General features: G+C 44.5%; 1 protein-coding gene across 1 annotated transcript in view; it reads left to right on the top strand.

Annotated features, from left to right (window-relative positions):
* Nucleotides 1-27,824, top strand: part of KIF16B (kinesin family member 16B) — a 742,061-nt gene that overhangs the window by 86,980 nt on the left and 627,257 nt on the right. The window contains 1 exon segment of the mRNA XM_029596778.1: nucleotides 8,724-8,837. Within this exon segment, the coding sequence (XP_029452638.1) occupies nucleotides 8,724-8,837 (114 nt within the window).

The raw sequence follows: 27,824 nt of genomic DNA, 5'->3' as shown, positions 1-27,824 counted from the left end.
CACCTTAGGCCGGAGTTCCTTCACCTTGTCCCGAAGCCGGTGATCAATCTGAGTGGCCAAGGCTACTAATTCGTCCAGCGAGTCAGATGTTTCATGAGCAGCCAGCTCGTCCTTTATACGGTTATCCAGGCCTCTGAAAAAGAGAGTCTTGAGACATTTGGGGTCCCATCAGAGTTCTGCCACAAGAGTTTTAAACTCTATGGCAAATTCAGCCACTGATCTGTTGCCTTGCTTCAATTCAACCAAAGCAGAACCAGCGACAGAAGTTCAAGCAGGGCCATCGAAAACGGATTTAAATAAGTCCATAAATCCTTCTATGTACTGAAAAATTGGGTCCTTGCGTTCCCATGCATCACCATAACAATAGACGGCATAATCAAAACTTCCACCCTATTGTACAAGTCCCAGTACGAATGTGGAGGGATTATTACATACTGCACATACAACTCCACACGATACGGCGTATGCACAGCTGGAAATACAATTACTTGTTTTGACCCCACTGAAAAGCCTATCCAGCAATGGATACAATTCCATAAAGGAGATACTCCTCAGGGTCTACTTATAGCATCTGCCCCTTTGCTCCCCACTGACGAGCCGGAATCCCTTAATTTTGAAGTATGTACCCTACCCGCATCTTGGGATGTGTCCTATAGATGTGGCAACGATCTGGCTTGGCACCATACCTACATGCATAACCACAAGTATGTATGCCCCAAAAGATGGCCATACACTGGCTCTCCTACGTCTCACTGTGCCAAAAGTAAGGCTGACTCTTATTGTGCCTATTGGGATTGCGTTGCCTTTACCACGTGGGATCGTAAATGGGATCAATGGGCCTCCCTAACACTTACACCGAGCATGTCAAACTGTGAACTCAACACTTGTAATAAGGTAAACTTCACCCTCCTAGCACCCTCAAAATTCCTCCAAACCTGGGGAAATGTTTTTGGTATGCGAATCTATGCCATAGGAACTGATCCCAGTGGCCTTTTTTATGTCCACAAGGTAACTACTTGCAGAAGCCCATTAGATCATTCTGCTATTTTTAAAGAGTTTTACCAACATGTCCAAGTACCTTTTCCTGTGTCCCCTACTGCCTGAAACCTTTTCATTGACCTTGCCAATGCTATTACCACCTCTCTGAATGTTTCTAATTGCTGTGTTTGTGGGGGAACCAATATGGGAGATAATTGGCCTTGGGAAGAAAAAGAATGAGATTGGAAAGCACCCTATAACATCTCCAGTATTCAGCTACCACCCAGATATGGGAGAGTACAAGGGATATTAGCCCACCCCATTGTCGCAACATGGTGCATTCATAGATCATATACAGTATTACATACTATAGCTGTGGGTAACTCCTCTTGCTTGTCGCAATCTTCCCTTATTCATACTGCAAAAGCTCACATGGTTATTTCTCATTGGCCTAATTCTTCTGTAACCCCGAACTTTACTGGTTGGGAAATTGAACCTTTCCGTTCCCTCAGAAAAGGACTAACTCCCCAAAGCTGGTATGCTCCAAATGGCCTATACTGGATATGTGGCACCTATGCACATACTTCCCTACCTAAAGGATGGTTTGGCACCTGTACTATGGGCACCATTCGCCCCTCATTCTTCTTGATTCCCCTAAAGATGGGTCAACAACTAGGGATGCCCCTGTACAGTACTTATTCAGAACGATGCAAGAGAGAACTTAAGATAGGCAATTGGAAAGATGACGAATGGCCCCCAGAACGAATCATAGCGTACTACGATCCTGCCTCTTGGGCTCAGGATGGCTCTTGGGGTTATAGAACTCCAATTTACATGTTAAATCGTATTATAAGATTACAAGCTGTTGTTGAAATAATTACTAATGAAACTGCTAAAGCGCTGAGAATACTAGCTGCACAGCAAAAGGGTTTCCGGAATGCCATTTATCAGAATCGTCTAGCGTTAGATTACAGATTAGCTTCAGAAGGAGGACTATGTAGAAAATTCAATCCCAGTAACTGCTGCTTACAAATTGACGACAAAGGTGAAGTAATTGAAGAAATCACCCGAAACATGGTGTCTCTTGCTCATGTGCCCGCACAAACTTGGAAAGGACTGGATGTCACTGATCCTTTTGGATCCCTTGGATCATGGTTCTCGAGATTAGGCTCCGGTTTGAAAATTCTAATTGGCTCAGTATGTACCATTGCCTTACTAGGACTCAGTGTCTGCTTGTGTTTACCTTGCCTCTGCATTTGCCTACAAAGATATCAAGATCGAGTGTCTGAAATGTTGGTTACCCAAATGAGTGCACGAATTATGTTGAATCAAGCTGAGACTTTGAATTTACTGTTTATGGATTCCAATAATACTGATGTATAGCTTCCCCACCGAAAATGAGGTCCATTTGTGAAAATTGAGCACATTGGTACGAGGACGGGTAAGTCTTAGCCACTAAGGAATAGCCTTGGTAAGGCAGGATAAACTAAGACAGGCAATGTGCGACGCAGATAGGTGCGAAGGGTTCCTAGGCGAAACCCTTCAAGGGGGGGAATGTATGGATAGCAATATAATGAAAATTGCTAGAAGGTACGAGAATGTAAAGAAGATACTGGAATGTGAAAACGATACTTAAAAACAGACAAAGGAATGGATCCAGCTTCTGCACATGTCACAAGCTACACAAGGAACAGTGTTAAAACCCCTAGTAACAAGGCAGGTACATGTGTGAAAAATGTACTAATTGGTCAAGGGATAAGGGGTGAGTATACGCAGACACCTGATTGGCTGAAGGCAAACCCTTAAAACGTTGTGCACAGACGATAGAACAATTGAGTAGAGTCTGAGCTTACACTGCTTGATTATAACCTCACTGCTCCTAAAGAAACCACGCCTTTCTTTATAATAAATTTATTAGATTGACTCTTAAAGCTGGCCTTTACTGGTCTTTCTTTACTGAGGTATTAAACAATAGAGAAAGGAATTTCAAGTAAGAAAAGGGAAGTAATTATTCCCTTGTTACAGGTCCTTGGTGAGGCCTCACCTGGAGTACTGTGCTCAGTTCTGGAGACCGTATCTCCGAAGGGACAGAGACACGATGGAGGTGGACCAGAGAAGGGCGACCAAAAAGGTGGATGGTCTTCAGCGAATGACTTATGAGGAGAGACTGAAGAATCTAAATATGTATACCCTGGAGGAAAGGAGGAGCAGGGGTGATATGATACAGACGTTCAGATACTTGAAATGTTTTAATGATCCGAAGTCAACAACAAACCTTTTCTGTTGGAAAAAAAATCAGCAGAACCAGGGGTCATGATTTAAAACTCCAGGGAGGAAGACTCAGAACCAATGTCAGGAAGTATTTCTTCTCGGAGAGGGTGGTGGATGCCTGGAACGCCCTTCCGGAGGAAGTGGTGAAGACCAAAACTGTGAAGGATTTCAAAGGGGCGTGGCATAAACACTGTGGATCCATGAAGCCTGGAGGATGGGAATGAAGGGAAGAGGTATGGGGGTGGCTTGAGGGAATGATGGCTACTACCTGGTGATTAATACCTTATTCAATAAACATTCAAACGGTTAATGAGACTCCAACATTGCTCTATGCTTTAATGGCAAGAGGAAATGTGGAAAATAGGATTTGCATTCAGGCAACAACCAACATTGCTCTATGCTTCAACAACCAACATTGCTCTATGCTTCAACGGCAAGAGGAAATATGAAAAACAGGATTTCATTCAGGCAACAACCAACAAGGTAGCTCAGTTTGGGTAAACAAATAAGCGTGGGTGTAGCTTACTTGTTGCGGCGGGTTACTACCCCAAATGATTTAAGCCTGATACTTCATTTTCAATGCATATCCAGCGTAAATCTCTGCTTCAACGTTATCTCTCCTTCAACGGCAGGGGGAATGAAGAAATAGGATTTACATCCAGCCAGCATCTAACAAGGCATTGATCTGAGCAGTATGGGGTAGATTTACAAAAAATGCGCGTTCGCGTACTTTTGTTGGCGCACCAGTCGCAAACAAAAGTACGCTGGATTTTAGTAGATACGCGCGTAGCTGCGCGTATCTGCTAAAATCCAGGATCGGCGCGCGCAAGGCTGCCTATTTTGTGCAGCCGGTGCGCGCTGAGCCGCGCAGCCTACCTCCGTTCCCTCCGAGGCCGCTCCAAAATCGGAGCGGCCTCGGAGGGAACTCGCTTTCGCCCTCCCCTCACCTTCCCCTCCCTTCCTCTATCTAACCCACCCCCACCTTTGTCCAGGGATTTACGCCTCCCGGAGGGAGAATTAAATCCCCGCGCGCCAGCGGGCCGCTAGCGCGCCGAGACGCGACCTGGGGGCGGTTCCGGAGGGCGCGGCCACGCCCCCGACACGCCCCCCTCGAAAAACCCCGGGACTTACGCGAGTCCCGGGGCTCTGCGCGCGCCGGCAGGCCTATGGAAAATAGGCACGCCGGCGCGCAAGGCCCTGCTCGCGTAAATCCGGGCGGATTTATGCGAGCAGGGCTCTTAAAATCAGCCCCTATGAGTATACAAACATCGGGGTTACTTGCTCGATACGACGGTTACTACCCTCAAACATTAAGTCTTATGCATCACTTTGATACAGCTCCAACACTGCCCTCTGCATCAATGGCGGGGGTGGAAGGAAATTAGAATCAAAAAGCTACCAATAAGGGCCCTGAACTCAGTGGTTGGAGTAACAGATAAGTATGAGAAAATAAGTGTGAAAGCTTGCTGGGCAGACTGCATAGGCCTATTGATCTTCTTCTGCCGTCATTTCTATGTTTCTATACAAATGACAGTCAACAACACATTTATATCTTGCAATATGACATTCATACTGTGTGTTACCCAAATACTTATAAATGACAAAAGACAACACATTTATTTCCCACAATATTATATTCATTCAATATGTAACCCAAACATTTACAAAAAAGGAAATACCTTGTAACAATTTGTTAGCATTCTATACAATTGCCACATATCAATACCAATGACCTAAACCAAGGTGTTCCTCTTGAATAAGTAGTTACAAAATCCTATTGTAATGAAGGTGTTCCTCGTATATGCTGTTATAATATATTACGATGGAAGATTGTATATTACTCCAATATAAATAGACATTCCATTCCCTCCTTGTTAGATTAACCTACAGTGCCACCTCCTTGCCTTGTAAGCCCTGCAATTCTGTTGCTTTAATAATAATCAATATATATATTTGAGCTCTGACCGACGTGCCGCAAATGCGCAGAAGAGAGCAGCTCTGACCGACGTGCTGTGCATGTGCGGATGAGAGAGCTCTGACCGACATGCTGTGCCGTGCATGCGTGGACGAGAGAGCTCTGACCGACGTGCTTCGATCTCGCCTGTTTTAATGAGCTCAAGCAGCTCTGACCGACATGCCGCGCATATGCGGACGAGAGCTCTGACGACGTGCTACGATCTCGCCCGTTTTAACGGGCTCAATGGCTTGTATTTATATATAGGATCACTCTTTCTCTCTTTCTTCCTACCCAGTAGATTGTAGCTCAGTATAACTATATCCTAGTCTTGGTTTTCCATTTAGGAAGACATTTGACAAAATCTCCCATGTCAGATTCCTCAGGAAATTAAAAAGTCATGGGATAGGAGCCAGTGTCCTATTGTGGATTGGTAACTGGTGACAAGACAGGAAACAGATATTAGAACTATATAGCCAGTTTTCCAAATGGAGAAAGGTCATTAGTGGAGTACCACAGGGATTTGTTCTGGGTCCTGGTCTGTTTAACATATTAAGAACATAAGAACCGTGCCATACTGGGTCAGACCAAGGGTCCATCAAGCCCAGCATCCTGTTTCTAACAGTGGCCAATCCAGGCCATAAGAACCTGGCAAGTACCCAAAAACTAAGCCTATTCCATGTTAATGTTGCTAGTAAAAGCAGTGGCTATTTTCTAAGTCAACTTAATAGCAGGTAATGGACTTCTCCTTCAAGAACTTATCCAATCCTTTTTTAAACACAGCTACACTAACTGCACTAACCACATCCTCTGGCAACAAATTCCAGAGTTTAATTGTGCGTTGAGTGAAAAAGAACTTTCTCTTATTAGTTTTAAATGTGCCACATACTAACTTCATGGAGTGCCCCCTAGTCTTTCTATTATCCGAAAGAGTAAATAACTGATTCACATTAACCCGTTCTAGACCTTTCATGATTTTAAACACCTCTATCATATTTCCCCTTGGCCGTCACTTCTCCAAGCTGAAATATCCTAATCTCTTTAGTCTTTCCTCATAGGGGAGCTGTTCCATTCCCTTTATTATTTTGGTCACCCTACTCATAAATGATGTGGAAATGGGAGCAGAGAGTGAGGTGATCAAATGTGTAGGTAACACAAAATTATTCAAAGTTTTTAAACCAGCAGTGAATTTTGAGGAACCATAGAAGCACTTTGTGAGACTAGGAGACTGGGCTTTTGTATGGCAAATGAAATTTAATGCGGAAAAGTGTAAAGTGATGCACATGGAGCAAAATAATTCCAGCTATAGGTACACAATGCATGGTTCCTTATTAGGATCCACTACCTAGAAAAAGAACTTTGGAGTCCTTGTGAACAATATATTGAAATCCTCAGCTCAGTATTCGGCAGCAGTCAAAAAAAGCAAATAGAATGTAGGCAATAATCTGAAAATGAATGGAGAATAAAGCATAAAATATCATATTTGCCCTGTATCTTATCCAACGACACCTTTCACAGGGACTCTGTCTTTCAGGTGTGGTAGTGAGACTACTTCAGGGTATCCGACCACAACTATAGCAGATGTATCATGATCTGGGCCCCAGCAATGATAGCAGACAGAATGAGTGTTTGTGATGGACATATGGTACCCACAAATGCAGGCCTTAAACCCCACTGATCGCACCTTGAGCATTGTGTTCAGTTCTTATCACCCCATATCTCAAAAAAGACATAGAACTAGAAAAGGCACAGAGAAGGGCTATAAAAATAAAGAAGATGGACCATCCCCACCCCCCTATAATTAGAGATTACACAGATTAGGTTCTTTACTTTTGAAAAGAGATGGCTGAAAGAGGATATGATTGAAAAAGATAAAATCATGAATGGAATGGAATGAGTAAATAAAAGATGGTTATTTACCCTTTCAAATAATCCAAAAAAAGGGGCACACTCCATGAAACTAACAATCAGCAGATTTAAAAAAAATCATAGAAAGTATTTTTCACTCAGTGTTGTCAAGCTGTGGAATCTGTTGCCAGAGGATGTGGTCAAGGTGACTAACATAGTGGGGTTAGAAAAAGGTTTGAACAGTTTCCTGGAGGAAAAATGCATAAAAATATTATTAGCCAGGTAGACTAGAGAAAACCATTGCTTTCCCTTGGGGTGTGAGAGAAGAAATAAATCTGCTTTTTGGGATCTGCTGTGTACTTCTGACCCAATCTGGCCAATGTTGAAGACAGGATGGTGGGCTTGATGGACTTCAACCTAATCTAGCATGACATTTATTATGTTATGTTCTTAATCAGTGCTGCTGTCAAGTGAGAATAGTGGGGCCCAAGTGAGGGAACATTATGACTGGGAAAGGGGGCAGTTGGAGGACGGGCCAAAAGGTGGCAGCGTGGAATGTTGCATTTGCTGTCAGGGCTGGATTTCCTTTTAGACAGCATAGGCAATATCTTGTGTCTAAGTGATCTGTATGCAATTGATGCATCTGCCAGTAGGAGCCCTCTGTGGACCTTGATTTTGGCTGTTCAGTCCTCTATACCCTATGGCTTGGAATTCATGTTTGCAGCCATATTTGTAGTACTACAACATTCTTATAAACCTGCCTCACACTCTGCTTCCTGCCTCAGCTAGGAGTCTCCTGCTCCATGATGTGGCCATCATTGTTGTTGTTTCTCAGTCCTAGCTTTGCTTTGAATTTGGCCCCTTTATAGTAGCCTTTTGGTTTAGTCTGTGTTTGTTCTTTTTTGTTCCCTGCTGTTGGCCTGACTAATGTGGCCTTTGGTTTTCTGTATTTTGCCTTAATCTTGTTCTTGTTTCTGTTTTGCCTTGCCTATGGTCTCTGTTCTTGTTCTGTTTGTGATGCACTGTATTCTTTGTTTGTCTATGGGCACCTTTCTACTTTCTTTCCTTAGTATCTGCCCAGTCCATTCCTAATGGGTGTTCCCCTCTATGTTCCGTATGCACCACCTGTTAAGTCCTCCCAGCCACCAGAACCTAAGGGCTCGACACAAGGTGGTGGTGGGCTGTCCAGACAGAAGAACCTGAAGCCTTACCAGCTCTGTTCCTGAGTTCAACCTGCTCCTGCCCTGGGGGTTATCCATAACCAACTGTAGTCTGACAATGTCTGGTGGACACTGCATCTTTAATGCAACAGATTTGAAGTGAGATGGAGTTGCCCAGAGCAAAGAGGAGGCACCTATTGATTGTGGAGCAGCTTTGGTGGAGTTGAACCCCTTGTCTCATCCTGATGATGCATTTTAAAATAGTGCTTCCACTCCCCATCCACCTCTTGTGCCTAGGAGCATACCAGAGGTTAATCTGATCATGGTGTAATCATGGGAGAAGGGGACCCTGAACGGAACAGTGGAAGAGGCTGTTTTAATGGAAGCATTGTTTATAAGTTGTAGAAATGCTCATTCACTCTAGCAACTCATTTTTTAAAAATGTTTTGTGTGGTTTTTTTGGTTAACATGAGCCTCTAAATAAAATGATTGTTTTCTTATTTTCATTGTAGATATCAGATGGAATAACAGGAGACTTGGGAAGAGAACGAACCAAAATATTTACATATGACTATTCATATTTTTCAGCTGACAGTAAAAGCCCTAACTATGTTTCTCAGGAAATGGTATGTTTTATGCCTACACTATGGATTTCTAGAATTTGAGATGCATAACTTAAAACAACTGTTTAAAAAATTTGTCTTATAAGATCCTTTTGAATTCTTCCAGGAATGGATGTTATTGACTTGAAAGTTTCTGAATCATTGGTAATATAGCTGATTAAGAGTACATTTAATATTTCTAGCTAAAAATATTGAAGCCATAGTAGCATAGTTGAAATCACCACTGATAGGTAAATGTACTCATAAGAATGTTCAAAATAATTAGAAGAGAAATGCTATGATATTACCCCTTGATCATGCATGAATTTCTAATATCAAATGATGCAATATAAAAACAAATGGCTTTTTCTGGAAGATTTTGCCCTTTTATTTTTTATCATTATTTAATTTGATTTCTCTGAGGACAAGCGGGATATCAGACCTTGCACATGAGGATGAAATCATTAGATGAAGCATGGTGTAGAAGTTTGACTTCAAAGTTTCTACAAACTTTGAGGATGCCCTAACCGAGCATGCATAGCATGCTATATCTCCATGCATTCATGTGGGGCATGATCAGTCTCATTTTTTCTAGAGAGCCCACTGGTCGCAGACCTTTTTTTCTTTCCTGCATACCAGGGATCTTTAGTTTCCCAGGAGCACAGGATTAGTTGTTTGATCTTCTCTCATCCCTTTAGTCAACTTTAGGTAGGTTTTCCAGAATTTGTTTTCTTCCTTTTTTGAAGCCTGCATGATGCATCAAGGTGGTGTCTGTCCTGGTTTTTTCTAGCATAGAATCATTTGATTTTGCTGCACTGATTTTTATGATCCATGCCCCAGAAGGAGAAGAAAGTCAGTGGTTTTGAAAAGTGCCCCATGTTCGAAAGCATCATGTTTATCATGGATTGCCAGGGGGCTGACCATGACATTCAGGGTTATGCTCTCTGCATGACTATGACCCTGGGAGGGTGTTTTCTCAACTTCATTTCATGGAAAAGCACTTCAAGTATTGTAAATCTGGCCCAGTGACATTGGGGAACCCAGGAACTGTACTGTTCAGAATGGTTTCTCTAGGTACCATGATTCTCTTTCTGGAAAAGGGGAATGGCTATTCTTTCTAGTTCTGAAGGCTGCCTATTTCCACTTTACAGAAAGTATTTCAGATTTGTAGCAGAGAACCATCATCTCCAATATTGTCTGGCAGCACCTCAACATTGGTAGGTGCATCTATCCCCCTTGACATCGAGCACCAGACAGGAAGAGAGAGGTAGGCTGTTATATGGTTCCTTCCAGCCAAAGAGAGAAAACGGTTAAACTTCTTCGGTGCGAGAATTGCAGAGCTCCAATGGCATGTATCGGGCAAAAGCCAAGAAGCATTGACATTGATGTGCGATGGTGAGAGCAGGGACATTCTGGTAACAGCTTTGAATCCCCCAAAGCAGGGGGAGGAGAGATCATCCTCCATGCATTCCCGGGAATTGTGTCAGTCTCTGAGGGTCCAAATATCAGCTAATACACTTGTGGCATCCCTGAAGTCATGGCTTCTTTTCCTGTTTCCCAGGCCATTTTGGCATTGGCAGTGTTTGTGGAGGAGCAGTATGGGAAGATCCAAAAGGCATTGACTTGCAAGATGCAGAACATCTGTGCACTGGCATTGACTGCATTAGTGTGTCTGCAGACAGACTTCCAACCCCTGGCGGAATTCATCTTGGCACAGAGTGGAAGGGCCCTAATTCCAGTTCCTGGAGGGGAATTGTCACTGGAAACTGTTGAACCAAAATTTATCTCCAGCCTGTCAAGAGAGGAAGCTTTACTGAGGCACAGGAGTTTATCAGGATCTAGACCCCAACAGACAAGGGTTGCCTTCTCTGCTAGCCAGGTGGGCTCCAAGTTCACATCCCTGACATACCAATCAGGCTTGATCTAGGAATACTCTTGGGGGCACAGCTATATATCTGAGGATTTCTCTGATTAGGAGGAATAAACAGGTCTCCCTTTGGAACTCTCTCCTCCACAGAAAAGATCATTTCCCCTGTAGGATTTCTCTTTTGCCAATATTGTTAAGAGAATGTTGGAGGCCTTTTCATTTACATTGAAAACAGAGGAAAAGTCAGGGGCAAAAATGCTTTGTAACTCCCCCCCCCCCCCAAAGGATGTCATGGTTATGCCCTTCCATGACATCTTTCAGGAAGCACCGATGAAAATGTGGGAGAGCCCCCTCTCTATGGCTTCAGTTAATAAGAAGGTAGACACGATATATCATGTTCAGAAAGCTCGATTTGAGAAGCAGCAGCTACCTCACCAATTAGTGGTGGTTGAATCCACTCTCAAGAAGGCCAAAAGGTCTAGAACCCATTCCTCTGTGCCCTGAGAAAGGACTGTCATACCCTAGAGCTGCTTGGGAGAAAGGTTTTCAGGGGGTTATGCTCAGTGCCTGTATAGCATCCTAACTTTTCATGAACTAATGTATGCAAGACATACTGAAGAGAAGTTTCCTCAAAAGTAATGTGACTCTTTGGACTGTCAAGTGGACAAGGGTATGGCATACAGAAAATACATGGTTCAATTGACCTTTAATGTTTTAAGATGGCACAGGAGTCTCTGATTAGCTATTGATGCCTGAAGACTTACCTACATTCCTGGACATCCTATGACAAGATGTTCAGGAATGTAGAGAATATCTCTGGAGATAAGATAAAGGAAGTGGTGGTTCAAATTAAAGACTACTGTGTGATGCTTTAGACTTTCTTCACTGCAACTCCAGACCCACTGTCCTCAACCAGGTCATATCCAAGTGGAGTGCTGAGGAAATATTTTTCTCTGACCCCCTTGGTCTGGTCAGCAGCAGGGTCCTCTTGCTCATTTTAGGCAGTAGAAGGCCTCAAAGCCACAGTCAATATCCCAGCCAAAATCTGGGATGGAGTTTTATCTAGATCAGGGAGAACATAGCTGGGATAACAGTATCTGTCTGTGCTAGAGAACCTTCCTATCGGAGGGAGTCTAAAATTTTATGTAAACCATTGAGTCAGAATAACTTAAGACCCTTGGGTTCTTATTATAGTCCGAAGAGGATACAAGACCACTGGGATACAAATTGCGCCTATTTGGTATCTCACCAAAGCGCATATTAAAACCTTCTTGGTTGGTATCTCAACATCAGTAATCACTGCAAAAAGAGCTCTCATCCTTCTTAGAGGCCAGTGGGAATGAATCCATTCATAGGAAAGAGAGTGAGGATTTCACTCCAAGTACTTTCTGTTCCCCCAAAAAACGGGGGACTTCATCCCATCAAGACTTATGGGATTTTATGTTGATGAGGGAAATGTTCAGGATGGTTTCTCTAGGTACCATGATTCTCTTTCTGGAAAAGGGGAATGGCTATTTTTTCTAGTTCTGAAGGCTGCCTATTTCCACTTTACAGAAAGTATTTCAGATTTGTAGCAGAGAACCATCATCTCCAATATTGTCTATTTTCCTTTGACTTGGAGTCAGTGCCCTATGTATTCATAAAATATCTTGCAGTAGTGGTGGAATACCTATGTAAATTGGGGATGCATGTGCTATTTCCCTATTTGATTGGCTGGTCAAGAGCACATTTCAAGGCAGTGTTACAGAATCAATGTGCAAAGCTATCTGGATATTGGAGTTATCAACTACCCCACGTTCTATTTGAGCCCATCATCTCAATTAAAGTTTATCAGAGCTCTGCCAGACATGACTCAGACAAAAACCTTCCTTTCATAACAGAGTGCTGTCACCTTGATATTTGCAGTGAAAAAAGATCAAAATGAGAGTCAGCAGATATCAGCATGGGACATATAGAGTATGTTGGGTCTTATGGAATCAACTGTACATGTCACTTTCTCAGCAAATCTCAGGAATGCCCTTTTCTAGTGGTGGTACGATTTCAGGGTATACTCTTCCAAATTTCTTCAGTTAAAGTTATCTTCACCATGGATGCATCCAACTTGGGTTGGGATGTTCATATAGAAGAACTCTGCACTCGGGGTGTTCAAGAAATCAGATAAACTTCCTGGAGCTGCAGGCAATTGAATACATGCTAAAGGTATTCAGAGATTGGTTAGCCAACAAAGTAGTCCTGGTCCAAATGGACAACCAAGTTGCAATATTCTACATCAGAAAACAGGGAAATATGGGATCGTTCCTGCTGTGTCAGGAGACTGTTCAAGTTTTGGGACAGGGCCATGTATCTGGCAGGCATAGAGAATAAATATCCTGGTGGACAAATTGAGGCAGATCTTGTAACCACTTGAATGGTCCCTAGACCGAGACGTAGAAACCAGATATTCTACAAGTGTAGCACACCTGTAGTGGATTTGTTTGCATCTCCTCAGAAAAGGAAGGTTCCATTCTTCTGTTCCAGGAAAAGGGAATAGGGCAAGTAGTCTCAGATACATTTGCCCTTGATTGGAGTAAGGGCCTGCTGTATGCAAACTTTTTGATATTGCTAGTTGCAAAGATACTTTTGATGCTGAAAGAAGACCATGGGACCATGTTTCATAGCTCCCTTTTGACTGAGACAGACTTGGTTCCCACTCCTCAGAGAGATGTCCATCAGTGAGCCAATCAAGCTGGGTAATTCTCCAGACCTCATCATGGGGGATCAAGGCATGTTGCATCACCCCAACATCAGGTTCCTGACTTTCACTACCTGTATGTTGAGAGGCTGACCTTGTAACCTGATCTTTCAGAGGATGTGTCTTATTTTCTTTTAGCTTCAAAAATTATTCCCCTAGGAAGTCCTATGGGTTGAAATGGAAGAGGTTTGCCTTGTGAAATGAGCAAAAGACCTTATATCTGTTCTCCTGTTCACAAAAATTGCTTGATTATCTTCTTTGTTTATCAGGGTCAAGTCTCAAGACCAACTCAGGGAGAGTTCACCTCAGTGCAGTTGGTGCTTTATCACCAGCATGTAGAAGATAGGCCCATCTCTATACAGCTTTTGGTTGTTCAATTCATGTGAGTCCTACTTTGTTTGAAGTCTCCCATCAGGCCTCTAGCTGTGTCTTGGACCTTAGTGAGGTTCTGTCCCAGCCAATGAAAGATCTTTTTAAGCCACTGTAAACTATGATTTGAAGTACCTGACCCGAAATGTCAAATTTTTTATGGCAGTCACTTCAGTATGCAGGGTCAATGAGCTCCAGGCTTTAGTAACTTATCAGTCTTGCAACAAATTTCATCATGGTAGAGTGGTTCCACATATCCGTCTTAAGTTCCTGCCTAAGATAGTGTCTGAATTCCATCTTAACCAGTCAATAGTTCTTCCATCATTTTTTCCCAGGCCACATGTCCACCGAGGTGAACAAGCACTGCCAGGTTTGGACTGCAAGAGAGCTTTGGCCTTCTACCTGGAGTAGACTGAAGCACATAGAAAGTCCACTCTTCTTTTTATTTCTTTTAACACCAACAAACTGGGGATTGCTGTTTTCAAACCGACATTATCTAATTGGCTAGGAGATTGCATCTCCTTTTGTTATGCACAGATGTATTTATTTATTTAGTAATTTTCTATACCGATATTAATGGGGACATCATATCGGTTTACATCAAACGTGCAGGATGGAAAAATACATAGAACAGGGTCAAGGGGGGGGGGGGGGCCTAAAGGAACTGCTAGGTCAAAGGTGAGAAAAATACAATGGAGAGAGGCAACTCGAGAACAACTTAAGAGTTAACAAGAAAAACCAATGGGTTAAATATAAGTAACCAAGATTTTGTACAAGAGAAAATTGGCCGGGAGAGGGGAAATTACTGCTGATAGGCTTGTTTGAAGAGCCAGGTTTTTAAGTTGGCTCTGAATTTAGTGGTGCATGTCTCAAGCCGTAGGTTGTGGGGTAGGGAGTTCCAGAGTGTGGGACCAGCAATGGACAAGGCTTGTTCCCTTGTGGAGGAGAGGTGGGCCTTTTTTAGTGAGGGCATGTGGAGGGTCCCATTGTTGGAAGCTCTGGTAGGTTTGTTAGATTGTGAGGGGCAGAAAGGATCAACGAGCCAGTTAGAGTTGTGCGTATGTAAAGCTTTGTGGGTCAAAGATAGGGTTTTATATAAGCTACGAGAGGGGATCGGCAGCCAGTGCAAGTTTTGAGGAGGGGCGTGATGTGGTCATATTTACGGGCGTTAGATATGGTTCTTGCTACTGCATTCTGCAGCATTTGAAGGGGTTTTATTGAAGAGTAGGGGACGCCTAGGAAGAGGGAGTTGCAGTAATACATTTTTGCTGAGAGGGTGGCTTGAATGACAGTGCGAAAGTCGCTGGCATGAAGTAGTGGTTTTAATTTTTTCATGACATTGAGTTTAAAGAAACCTTCCTTGAGGATTAGGTTGATATGTTTTTTTAGGTTCAGTTGTTGGTCAATTTGAACCCCGAGGTTTCGTGCACTGGGTTGCCTGCTGAAGAAGTCATAAGCAGGATCATTTGCGATGGCGGGTTTAGGGGGTGAGTGTTGAGAGAAGAGGAGTAGTTCCATTTTGGATGTGTTTAGAACAAGGTGAAGGTTAAAGAGGAGAGCATTGATGGACTCAAGGCAATTTTTCCAGTGATCCAGCGCGTTTGTGAGGGTGTCATGGATAGGTATGATGATTTGTACATCGTCAGCGTATAGGAAGAATTTGAGGCCGAGGTCTGATAGGAGTTGACAGAGGGGGGTAAGGTATATGTTGAAAAGGGTGGAGGAGAGGGAGGAGCCTTGTGGGACTCCCTGGGAGAGGGCGTGGTAGGCGGATTCAGAGTTACCAATTTTGACTGAGAATTTTCTATTGGTGAGGTATGATGTGAACCAAAGGAGTGCGGTGCCTGAGAGGCCAATGTGGGCTAGACGAGTGAGGAGGAGATTACGGCTTACAGTGTCAAAGGCAGCAGAGATGTCCAAAAGGGTTAGTATGTAGCAACAACCATGGTCCATGCCTCTGAGAAGGAAGTCAGTGAGGGAGAGAAAGAGGGTTTCTGTGTTGAGGTGCTTGCGGAAGCCGAATTGGGAGGAGTGTAAGATCATGTTTTCTTCCAGGTAGTCTGTAAGTTGAGTATTGACTACCTTTTCCATAATTTTTGATATGAGGGGGAGATTGGATATGGGGCGAAAGTTGGCTGGGTCTTTCGGGTCTAAGGAAGGTTTTTTTAGGAGGGGTTTGACAGTGGCAGAGGGAGCGGCAGAGGGAGTCGGGGACTATGCCTGAGGATAGGGAGCTGTTGATGATATCAGCCAAGGGTTTGGCTATGGTATCAGGAATTGTAAGGAGGGCTTTAGTGGGGACGGTGTCTGGGTGGGTGGCAGGGCTAATTTTTTTGAGGATTGAGGTTATTTCGAAGGAGGATGTGAGGTCAAGGGAATTGAGGTAAGTGGTGGTGAGGCGTGGGCCTAGGGAGGGGGGGTTGGAGATCTGGGGAGAATCTTAGAAGTATGTTTGATATTTTTTTATGAAAGTATAGTGCCAGTTCTTCGCATTTACTGCTTGCCTCTTTGTCTGGGATGACTGGCAGTGCTGGTTTTGTAAGTTCAGAGAAATAGGAGAAGAGGGCTTTAGGGTTGTATATGTAATTGTGAATCTTTTTAGCGTGAAAGTCGTATTTGGCATTGAGAGTGGAGGTTCTGTAATGATGTAATGCTGATTTGAATGAGGATGTCTTATGGGGTGAAGGGTCCTTACGCCATGCTCTTTCTTTTTGTCTGAGATTATTTTTTAAGCGTTTAAGATCCGAAGTGTACCATGGTTTTAGATCTTTGGTGGAAGAGTTCAGGTTGCGTGTGGCGATGGGGCATAATTTGTTTGCTATGTCAAGGGTAATGGTGCTCCAGGAGTTTATTGCATCCTCAGGATTGGAGCAGTCGAGGTTGGAGAGGGCTTTGGATAGGGCGGAGCTGAGGTCCTCACTGGGGCAGGGTTTTCTGAATGTGATGGTGTTGGTGATGTGAAGGTGCGATGGGGGTGTCTTGATGGAGATGGAGGTTTTGATGAGGGTGTGGTCTGACCAGGGAACTGGGGTGCATAAGGGGGTGTTGGAGGAGTGGATTAAGGAGTTAATGAATAGCAGGTCTTGGGTGTGGCCTGCTTTGTGGGTGGGGGAGGAGATGATTTTTTTTGTAGCCAATGGCATCAAGTGAGTTGAGCAAGGCTTCGCAGGAAGAGGAAGGGGGTGTTACGTCAACATGGAGGTTGAAATCCCCTAGAATAATGGCTGGGGCATGAATGCTGATGTTGTCATTGATAAATTCAATAAGGGGAGAAGGGTTTAGCTCTAGGAGACTGGGAGGAGCGTAAACAAGGCAGACCTGTAATTCTTGTGACCATGATGCTCTGGTGGGCCATGCAAAGGCTCACTCTGTCCGTGCCATGGCAGTGTTGGGGGCTTACCTATGATTGGTCTCTGAGGAGATCTTGCAAGCCTGTGACATAGAATTCTCTCCATACATTCACATCTCACTACTGTTTGGACAAGGACTTTTGATACAACATTAAGTTTGGCCAGACTGTCTTGCAGAATTTGTTTGAGATATAGAACCCAACTCTATTTTCTCCAAAGGCCTGTTATGTTTTTTTTTTTAACCAGGCTGTCTCTCATAGATCAGATAAAGGCACTTGTTTGCCTTTTTTTGTTTGGGGCCCTGTTTAGCTAGGGATTCTCCACATATGAGGACTGCCATTCTGCTTGAACTCAGAGAAAGCAGAGTTGCTTACCTGTAACAGGTGTTCTCAGAAGACAGGATGTCAGTTGTCATGAAACCTGCCCATCTCCTCTTGCTGTTGGCTTCTACTTATAATGCTAAAGAACAAGACTGAAGGGGCCATGTGGTATAGTGGCATGCTGGGCATGCCCAGTGAGGGACAGTCAAAGTTCTAGAAAACTTGTCATAAAAGTTCCAGGCTGGGCTTCATTGGATGATGTCATCCACATGTGAGGACTGACATTCTGCTATCCTTGGAGAATACCTGTTACAGATAAGCAAAATTGCTGTATTTTATTTGTAAATAGGGAATTTTCATAAGCAAACTTTTCATGTACTGCAAATATTCTTGTTGTACTTATGTAAAATTCTATAAATAAAAATAAAAAAATAGGGAATTTTAACCTCCTCCAATACATTGATACCTTAAAAAATTGTATGTATTTCATAGTTTTTAACTGGCTCTGTTTCAAACTAGTTAACAAAAGTAATATCATTCAGTACTTGTTCATGTAAATAGCAGACTATTGAATACACCTTTAAGTTTGAATAATGATTTTACACCCATACACATATTATTGACACTTTTGTCTGCCTATTGTGTAACACAGTCTGTTAGTTTATTGTTGCAATTGAATAGCAATCTATTTTGAATGCTATTGATTATTGAATAGAAATATAGGGGCCCATTTTTAAAGGGTCTATGCTTATAACTTTTGCAATTAAGCCCCTAAATTGGCTCTTTTGAAAATGTACTAGGGCGGAGTGCCTCAATTCAGGATCTAAAAAGTGGATGGCTACAGTGGCGGAGTTAAGCATTGATTTTAAGAAGCAAACGCCTAATATAGGAGCTTAAATCTAGGCAAATGAATAGTAATCCCAAATTTAGGGGCCTAACGTTTAAGGACCTAAATTTTCTTAGCATTCAGACAGGGGAATCCAGAACCAGTGGGTTATGCACCTCTACCAGCAGATGGAGATGGAGCAAAGCTGACATCATGGTATATATAACTCTGCAGTGACATCAGCCCGCCAGTATTCTCCATCTCCAGCAGATGGTGGTTGTGCATCTCCCTACTGGAGATTGCTTAAAAAAACAAAACAAAAAAAAAATTTTTTTTCAAAGGAGAACAGAAGAATTATTCGCCCCACTCTTCTGTCGTGATACCTTATGATCCCTCCCTCAGTTGAGAATTCCTGAGGTGATTTCTTTGGCTCCTTCCCTCAGATGAGTGCCTTGGTCTGGTAGCTGGTTTTTCAGCCGGTGTAGACGTAGCCATAAAAAGTAAATAAATAGCTGAAAGGCAAGCGGGTGCAGGAGGTCGAGAGTAGCAGTGAAGGTCCTTACCTTCTCCTCCCACAGCCGGGATGGGCTGAGCTCAGGTAAAGAGGTAATAAAAAAAAAAAAAAAAGAGAGAGAGGAAAGGGAATTAAGTAGGGATTCCTTCCCCTCCTCCCCGGGTCTCCATGTTTGGCACGCTGATCTGACAGTCGTTCCTGCCTCCGGGGGAGCTTAGGGAACATGAGCAACTTGGTGGGTTGAGCAGTCATTTTTGGCTAGGCCCCACTCTTAAGCTTTTCTTGTTCACTGTGTGGTAGGTCACAGTGGCATTTTCACATGTTTTTCTGGTGCAAGACTGCCCTCTTCAGTTCCATCAGTTCGAGCTTATGCCCTCGGCTGTGTTTTTTTTTTTTTTTTTTTTTGCTGCACAAACACAGCTGGGTGCAGATGCCTGTTAGATGCCTGTTAGAGCATATTGACAGAATGGTGCCCATTGCAAAGAAGCCTAAGCGCCTTGCCCTATATGTTGCTTGTCATATTCGGGCATCCCAATCTGGCGTTTCCTTTAACTTGTGTCAGTGCTGTTTGTAGGCTCATGGAGAATTGCCTCCATTTGATTTTACTAAACCCGATTCTTCCCAGCCTGGTATGGGAATGGAGAAAGAGCTGCCAGATAGTATCGCATGATTTTGGGACTCCCCTAACTGGTTCATCAGTGGGGGAAGGTAGTTCAGTGGGGGAAGGTCCAATGCCCCCTGGTTTTGGCATGGATCCCTCTGCCTTTTCTTGGGTAGAATTTTTTCAAGGATTGCAGTCTTGTCTTCAGGTGCGGGCCCCGGCCAGTCTTGACAAGTCAGGCTCGCAGGCTACAGATTCCCGTATGCCTGGTGCTGTGGGTAAGTGTCAGAGTAAACCTAGATCTGCTGCGGGCCTCCCTGACAAGGACCCAGATGGCATGGATGATGAAGCTGATCCTTTCTCCCTGCAAGATGGGGAATTTCCTCCGGGTTTACAGCCGAATAGAACTATGTTGCGTTTCTTTCATAGAGATGAGTTACTGGCTCTAATTTCCCAGACATTGAAGATGCTGGGAGCTCCGGGGGCTGAATCTGTGTTTGAACCAAAGAAAGATCCCATTTTGATTTCTTTGCGTAAAGCCAGAAGATTACTGGGATGCATAGAGAGAGAGGAATAACCAGTAAGAAAAAGGAGGTTATAATCCCCTTGTACAGGTCCTTGGTGAGGCCTCACCTGGAGTATTGTGTTTAGTTCTGGAGACCGTATCTCAAAAGAGACAGAGACAGGATGGAGGCGATCCAGAGAAGGGTGACAAAAATGATTGGGGGGGTCTCCATCAAATGACTTATGAAGAGAGGTCGAAGGACCTAAATATGTATACCCTGGTGGAGAGGAGGTGCAGGGGAGATGTGATACAGACCTTCAGATACCTGAAAGGTTTTAATGATGCACAATCGACAAACCTTTTCCATTGGAAAGAAATCAGTAGAACTAGGGGTCACGTAATGAAACTCCAGGGAGGACGACTCAGAACTAAGTCAGAAAATATTTCTTCACGGAGAGGATGGTGGATGCCTAGAATGCCCTTCCAGAGGAGGTGAAGACAAAAACAGTGCAAGATTTCAAAGGGGCATGGGATAAACACTGTGGATCCTTAAAGGCTAGAGGATGGAAATGAAGAAAAGCATGCATGGGGGTTAACTTGCTGGTATGGTGGTTACTACTCTAAATCAATAAGTCTTCATACTATTGATGCAACTCCATTATTGCTCTCTGCTTTATTGGCAGGGGGAGAAGGGGAATTAGATTCAGACAGCAACCAACAAGGGCATTGAATTTTACGATCTGAGAAAACAAGTAACTTGCTGATGCAGCTGTTACTGCCCTTGACCAATAAGCCTGGTACTTTTGATGCAACTACAACATTGTTCTCTGCTTCAATAGCAAGAGGTAACGGGGAATTGGATTGAGAGAGCAACCAACAAGGGCCCTGACTTTGACGGTTTGGGAAACTAAGGATGGAGGTGATATGTATGGCGCGGCAGATGCTACCATTGGCTTGCTGGGCAAACTGGATGGACCGTTTGGTTCTTTTCTGCTGTAATATTCTATGTTTCTATGTTTCCCTATTTTGCAGGCCATTCAAAAATTGATTGATCTTGAATGGGGCGCCCCAGAAGCTAGTTTTAAAGGGGGACAAGTCTTGAAAGGACTGTACCCCCTGGATCCAGCTGCGAGAGAGCAATTACGCTTTCTGAAGGTGGATGCGCTTGTGTGCCCTCTTACCAAGTGGACGACTATCCTCGTAGAAAGGGGACTGGCCTTGAAGGATGTAAAGGATTGGAGAATTGAGGTTATTCTTAAGCAGGCTTTTGAAGCAATGACATTGAATTTGCAGATAACTTCCTGTTATTCCTTGGTGGCTCGCTCTTGTTTACTTCACTCTCAGGAGGTCAATGAATCTGATGTAAATTCCAGGGCAATGATGGAACTAGCAGTCACCTTTTTTGGCAGATGTGTGCTGCGATTTGGTCCGCACTTAGGCCAGAGAAGTGGCTTCGGTAATAGCAGCTAGGTGTCAGCTATAACTGAGAAATTGGTCAGCTGATGCAATCTCAAATTCTTTTTTTTTTTTTTATTCTTTATTAATTTTCAGATTACATAAACAGCAAAAACAGTTTAAACAAAAACTGTGCATGCCAATGCAATAATTCATATAATCATAATCTGAAGTAATTAACATCCTTAGGCACCATTTGCATATAAAGATAATACAGATTATTGATTATACATCCAATTTATAAAGAAATAGGAGATCCAGAATTTCAAAATTAGGCAAGCAGGAAATAATTATAAAAAGAAAAACAGAGGCACATCAAATTATCCCTATATCCCGTGGGAAGTTCAAGTAGCATTGTTTAAGGCAATTCGTGAATCAAGAAAATTACGTAAATCTTGCGGGTCAAAATACACAAGGATCGGTGTTGGGACCGGTCCTGTTCAATATCTTTGTGAGCGACATTGCGGACGGGATAGAAGGTAAGGTTTGTCTTTTTGCGGACGACACTAAGATCTGCAACAGAGTGGACACGCCGGAAGGAGTGGAGAGAATGAGACGGGATTTAAGGAAGCTGGAAGAGTGGTCGAAGATATGGCAGCTGAAATTCAATGCCAAGAAGTGCAAAGTCATGCATTTGGGGAGTGGAAATCCGAATGAACTGTATTCGATGGGGGGGGAAAGGCTGATGTGCACGGAGCAGGAGAGAGACCTTGGGGTGATAGTGTCTAATGATATGAAGTCGGCGAAACAATGCGACAAGGCGATTGCAAAAGCCAGAAGAATGCTGGGATGCATAGAGAGAGGAATATCGAGTAAGAAAAGGGAAGTGATAATCCCCTTGTACAGGTCCTTGGTGAGGCCTCACCTGGAGTACTGTGTTCAGTTCTGGAGACCGTATCTACAAAGAGACAAGGACAAGTTGGAGGCGGTACAGAGAAGGGCGACCAGGAAGGTGGAGGGTCTTCATCGGTTGACATACGAGGAGAGATTGAAGAATCTAAATATGTACACCCTGGAGGAAAGGAGGAGCAGGGGTGATATGATTCAAACTTTCAGATACTTGAAAAACTTTAACGATCCAAAGACAATGACAAACCTTTTCCAACAGAAAAAAATCAGCAGAACCAGAGGTCACGAGCTGAGGCTCCAAGGAGGAAGACTAAGAACCAATGTCAGGAAGAATTTCTTCACGGAGAGAGTGGTGGATGCCTGGAATGCCCTTCCGGAGGAAGTGGTGAAGTCCAAAACTGTGAAGCACTTCAAAGGGGCATGGGATAAATATTGTGGATCCATCAGGTCCAGAGGACGCATATAAAGAGCAGGTAGTAAAATACTGCACGGAGCGGCAGTAGCCACAGAGGCATTCACGGAGCGGGATGCCAGTGGCCAGTGGTAGGTGTCCATATAAAGAGCAGGTAGTAAAATACTGCACAGAGCGGCAGTAGCCACAGAGGCATTCACGGAGCGGGATGCCAGTGGCCAGTGGTAGGTGTCCACCTTCACGGAGCGGAAGGATGGAGGGCTGTCATCTCCCAATTAAATAAATAATAAAAAAAACCCAGGGATGGGATCCATCAGTTCTAGAGGACGCATATAAAGAGCAGGTAGTAAAACACTGCATGGAGCGGCAGTAGCCACAGAGGCATTAACGGAGCGGGATGCCAGTGGCCGGTGGTAGGTGTCCACCTTCACAGAGTAGAAGGATGAAGGGCATCCATCTCCCAATTAAAAAAAGAAAAGAAAAAAAGAAAAAAAAAACAGGGATGGGTTCATGGGCTTATAGGTATTACCAATTATTAGGCTTTTCAATATTTGATGATAGTTAATGTGACTTTCAAGGCATTCTTCACTTTCGGTGCATGTCCGGCATGACTCCTTGCTTCAATGACAGGGGAAAAGAAAAACTGATACTTCACACATTTCCAGCATTGCCCTCTGCTTCATGGCAGAGAGCTATGCTGCCGCTTACCCAACTAATCAAACTTAATATTTCACTTGGAAGCAGCTCCAGCACTGCTCTCTACATTAATGGTGGGGGTGAAAAGGGAATTAGAACATAAGGTTACTAAGAGCCAAGAGAAACAGTTAAGTATGAGAACAAATGTGTGAAGCTTGCTGGGCAGACTGGATGGACCGGTTGGTCTTCTTCTGCCGTCATTTCTATGTTTCTATGTTTCTATGTTTGAGTATTTATTTTAAATCGCATTTACTAGGATATCGGATCACCATATATGCACCCAGGTTTTTGACTTCCTGGGCCATTTGAAGAAATTGCTTTCTATGCATTTGTGTATCTCTTGTTATGGCCGGATAAACCCATACTTTTTCACCAAGATAAAGTTTATCCCTATTTCGAAGAAATAGCCTCAAAATAGTGTCGCTATCCGAAGAAAAAACAAATCTTATACAAAGAGTTACCCGGAATTCTATTTGTTCTTCCATAGACTGTTCCAGAAAGCCTGTTAGATTTTCCAGATCTTGGGGCTGTATCTCTATATTCTGTTGGCCTTTTCCTGCCATCTTCCCAGTATTTATATAGAAAATTGTTTTTATAGGAGGAATACCATCTGAAGATATTTGCAAATTTTTCTGTAGGAACTTTTTAAGTTGTTCCAAAGGTGAAATCAACTTTACTCGTGGAAAATTCAATATTCTCAGGTTTTTATACCTAGCTTGATTTTCTATGTTCTCAATTTTTCTTATATTCTTCTTCTCAGATTTTATTAATCCAACCTGGACTTCTTTTATTTGAACTATTTGTTCTTGTATGCTTTCAATCTTTTCAGTATGTTGAATCACAACAGGGTCCAATCTTTGTATTTGAGTCTGTGTAGATGAAATCAAACTGGACAGGTTCACTATTGAGGTTTTTAGCTCTAATAGTACAGTCCAAACATTCTCCAAAGTTATTTTTTGCACTTGATCCACAAGAGAAGGTAAAATAATGCTTACCGGAGCTTCTTGGCGGCGTTCATGCCTAACTTCCAAGGCCGCTGCCATTTCCTCCTGCCCCTCTGTCGTTGATGTCATTGGTGAGGCGATTAGAGCTTTTCCTCTGGCCTCTCTCAGCTGTTGCTGCCGAGGGTTCCCGGGTGTCACCAAAACCAAGCCTGACTCCACATTATTCTCCCCTTTTTCCGCTCTGAATGAGCCTTCTGCTACAGCCTCTTTAGGCTGGGCATTTTGACCCGGAAGCAGGAGTTGTAAATGGATCGGCGGCAGGGGAGCCACGGGAGCTCCGGGGCTTAAAGTTGTATTCAGGTCTAAAGCCGCTGGGATTCGCTCCAAACCAGCGGCTACCGCAGACTCGTCTCCCGGAGGTCTATTGACCGGCGTGAAGAAGCCTTCTATCACAGGTTGAGATAGGGCAGAGATCGGGGTTGTCGGAGTTTCTACCCGAACTCTCCCTTTTCTCTTTGTATGAGGCATTTTCTTTGAAGGAATTTTTTCAACTCAGGAGCGCTTCCTCACGCAGTCTTCTTTCAAGATACCATTTTGGATCTACCCTGAACTGTCACAATCTCAAATTCTAACTTTATAAAGTTGCCCTTTAAAGGCTTGCTCTTGTTTGGGAGTGAGCTGGAGAAAATGGCCAGTAAGTGGGGTGAGTCCCAGGTTCCTGGATTACCAGAGGATAAGAAACAAGCACCACGCTCCTTCAGCATGAGAGGTCATACTAGGGGGTTGGATGTTTTCGACCCTGCAGAGGAGTGGCTTTTCAGAGGACGTGACCTTGGGTAGGTCTTAGTCCTTTTGTCCCAGGCAGCTCAGATGGGGCGCAGGCTCATGTAGTGGACCTCCCCGAGTCTCCCAATGAAGGTGTGCCAACCCACCCCCTGGAATAGGAGATAGGTCGCCTCGCTCTATTTTTATCGGAGGTGGGTCGAGATCATGTCAGACCAGTGGGTTCTGGAGGTCATAAGTGATGGCTATGCGTTGGAGTTCCACACTGTTCCTCGGGACGTGTTTATGGTGTTTCCCTGCAACTTTCCATAGAAGAGAAATGCAGTGGAGTGTATTTTCCTAGCGTGTAGCAGATAGACTCAGGACCAATGGGTATAGTGTGCTCCTGATAGCAGTTGGAGACTGAGTCAGATTTCAATCTGACGTCGGCCTACATATACCCGTGCAAGAAGTGCAGCTTTTCAGTATTTCTCCGTCTCCATAGCAGTTTGGGACTCTATACATGCTTGCACAGCATTAGAAAATCCAAACCAAAGAAGAAAATCTTACCTCTACAGATGAGTCCCGCTCTCCTGTGGTGATACCTAAGAGTCCCTCCCCCAGTTGAGAATTCCTGAGATGATTTCCGAGATCCCTAAGAGGTAAGCCCCGGTCAGATAGCCGGTTCCCGGCATGGACTTAGCCCCCAGGAATGGGAGTGGCTGAGAGGCAGTGGGTGCAATACCTAACGCGGCGGTGAAGGTATATTCCCTCTCCCCCAGCAGCCGGAGACCGGGAAGCGCCAAGACAAGGTAAGGTAGAAAACTTTCTTAAAGTCTCCAGTCTCCGAGGCTCGGCTAGCCGCACAGATCGTCCATCTGTTAAATCGTCCAGGCTAGACCCCGATCCGGTGCGAGGGTCCTCCCTCGTGGAGACCCTCCAGGGGGGTCACCATCTTGCCTGCATGGACATCGGTGCCATTTCCACCCCCACTTGAATGCCGTATTGTCTGCACAACTGAACCGTGCGCACAGTGGCGAGCCGGGCAAATGAAAGTCTTATGCTCACAGCGGCGTTTGCACCTGTGCCGTGCGCACAGTGACGCGCACAACGGTGCCGGGTGCACAAACTGACCTGTGCGCACAGCGGCGCGCGCATCCCCACTAAATGCACAGATAGTGGCGTGCACGCACGCACATCATCGACACACCCGGAGCCCACAACTAAGTCTCCCGACACATGCACATACACGCGTTTTGAGCCACTCCACGCGCACAAACCATGGCACCGCCAGCCAAGTAAGCCAAGGGACAAGTCCTCTACCCAGCCTGCCACCGGAGAGCTGCGCAACCCGAAGTGGCCCCTGCCCTATGCCTGCAGTGCGAAGAGACTCGGGGAACCGAAACTAAGCCCCCCAGCCAGTAGAGGAATCCGGCTTCACCAGTGATAGTCCGGACCTCTATACCTCCGGTTCAGCCCCTTCTCAAATGGGTGCCTCAGGGAATCCCGCTGGAGTCAATAGGGACCCAGGGATCTCTTCCTGGGTGGAATTCTTCAAAGGGCTGCAAACCCTTTGTCCAGGCGCAAGCGGAAGAGCAAGACCTTCCAAACCCATCTCGGACCACTCCCGCGATGTGCCACATCCGAGCAAAAGCCTCTTCTGTTCTTTGTATTTTCCATCTAGAGTTTTAATGTAAACCAATATGATGTGCCTACTAATGTCGGTATAGAAAAACTGTTAAATAAAATAAATAAATAAATAAATAAAATGATGGGCCCGATGTCCCAGAAGTACTCCGTTCGTCTCTAGCTACCGGCAGAGGTTCGGAGCCAGCTCCAGTGGTGGCTACAAGAAGCCCATCGGAGCAAGGGAGTAAGACTATCCCCACTGATCCGCGCCTTACTCCCCATGGATGCAAGCCTGCGGGGGTGGGGATCCCACTGCCAGGAACTGACGGTCCAGGTGCAATGGGACAAGAAAGAGTCAGGATGGAACATAAACCGACTAGAAGCCCGAAAAGTCAGAGTAGCCGGCCTACGATTCAGTCACAAACTTCGGAGCGAATCTATCGGTCATGTCAGACAACGCCACGACAGTTGACTGCATCAACTGCCAGGGAGGAACCAGAAGCTAACAGGTTTCCCTGAAAATAGAATCCCTAATGGCGTGGGCGAAAGCAAACCTACAAGGGATCTCAGCCGCCCACATTGCAGGAGAAGTCAACCTCACTGCAAATTACCTCATCAGAGAGAGTCTAGACTTAGGGGAATAGACACTGTCGAACACAGCCTTCCAGTTGATAGTAAACCGCTGGGGAACCCCAGCCCTGGATCTTCTGGCAACCTGGTCCAAAGTCCAAGTTCCCAAGTTCTTCAGCCGCAGACGAGATCCACAATCCCAGGGAATCGATGCCCTCGTCCAGATCTGGCCACAGGAAGACCTGCTGTACACTTCCCCCATGGCCACTACTGAGCGGAATCATCCGCAAGATAGAACACCACAGGGGACCAGTACTTCTAGTGGCCCTGGACGCCAGGAAAGCCATGGTACGCAGACATGCGAAGTCTTCTGGCGGGGGAACCCTCTGTGTCTACCTCAACACAGGGACCTGCTCCAGCAAGGACAGATTCTCTACGAAGACCCAACTTGATTCTCTTTTACGGTCTGGCCATTAGAGGACTCGCCTGAAGAAGAGCAGATACTCTGGGGCAGCGATTGACACCTTGCTTCGAGCACGCAAGTTTTCCACGTCTCTAACTTACATACGAATATGGAGAATATTCGAAGCCTGGCGTGAGGAACGCGTCAT

The sequence above is a fragment of the Rhinatrema bivittatum genome, chromosome 3 (genome assembly GCF_901001135.1).
Source record: "Rhinatrema bivittatum chromosome 3, aRhiBiv1.1, whole genome shotgun sequence".
Taxonomy (NCBI): Eukaryota; Metazoa; Chordata; class Amphibia; order Gymnophiona; family Rhinatrematidae; genus Rhinatrema; species Rhinatrema bivittatum.
The sequence above is the reverse complement of the archived record's forward strand: the minus strand, read 5'-3'. Positions and strand labels throughout refer to the sequence as shown.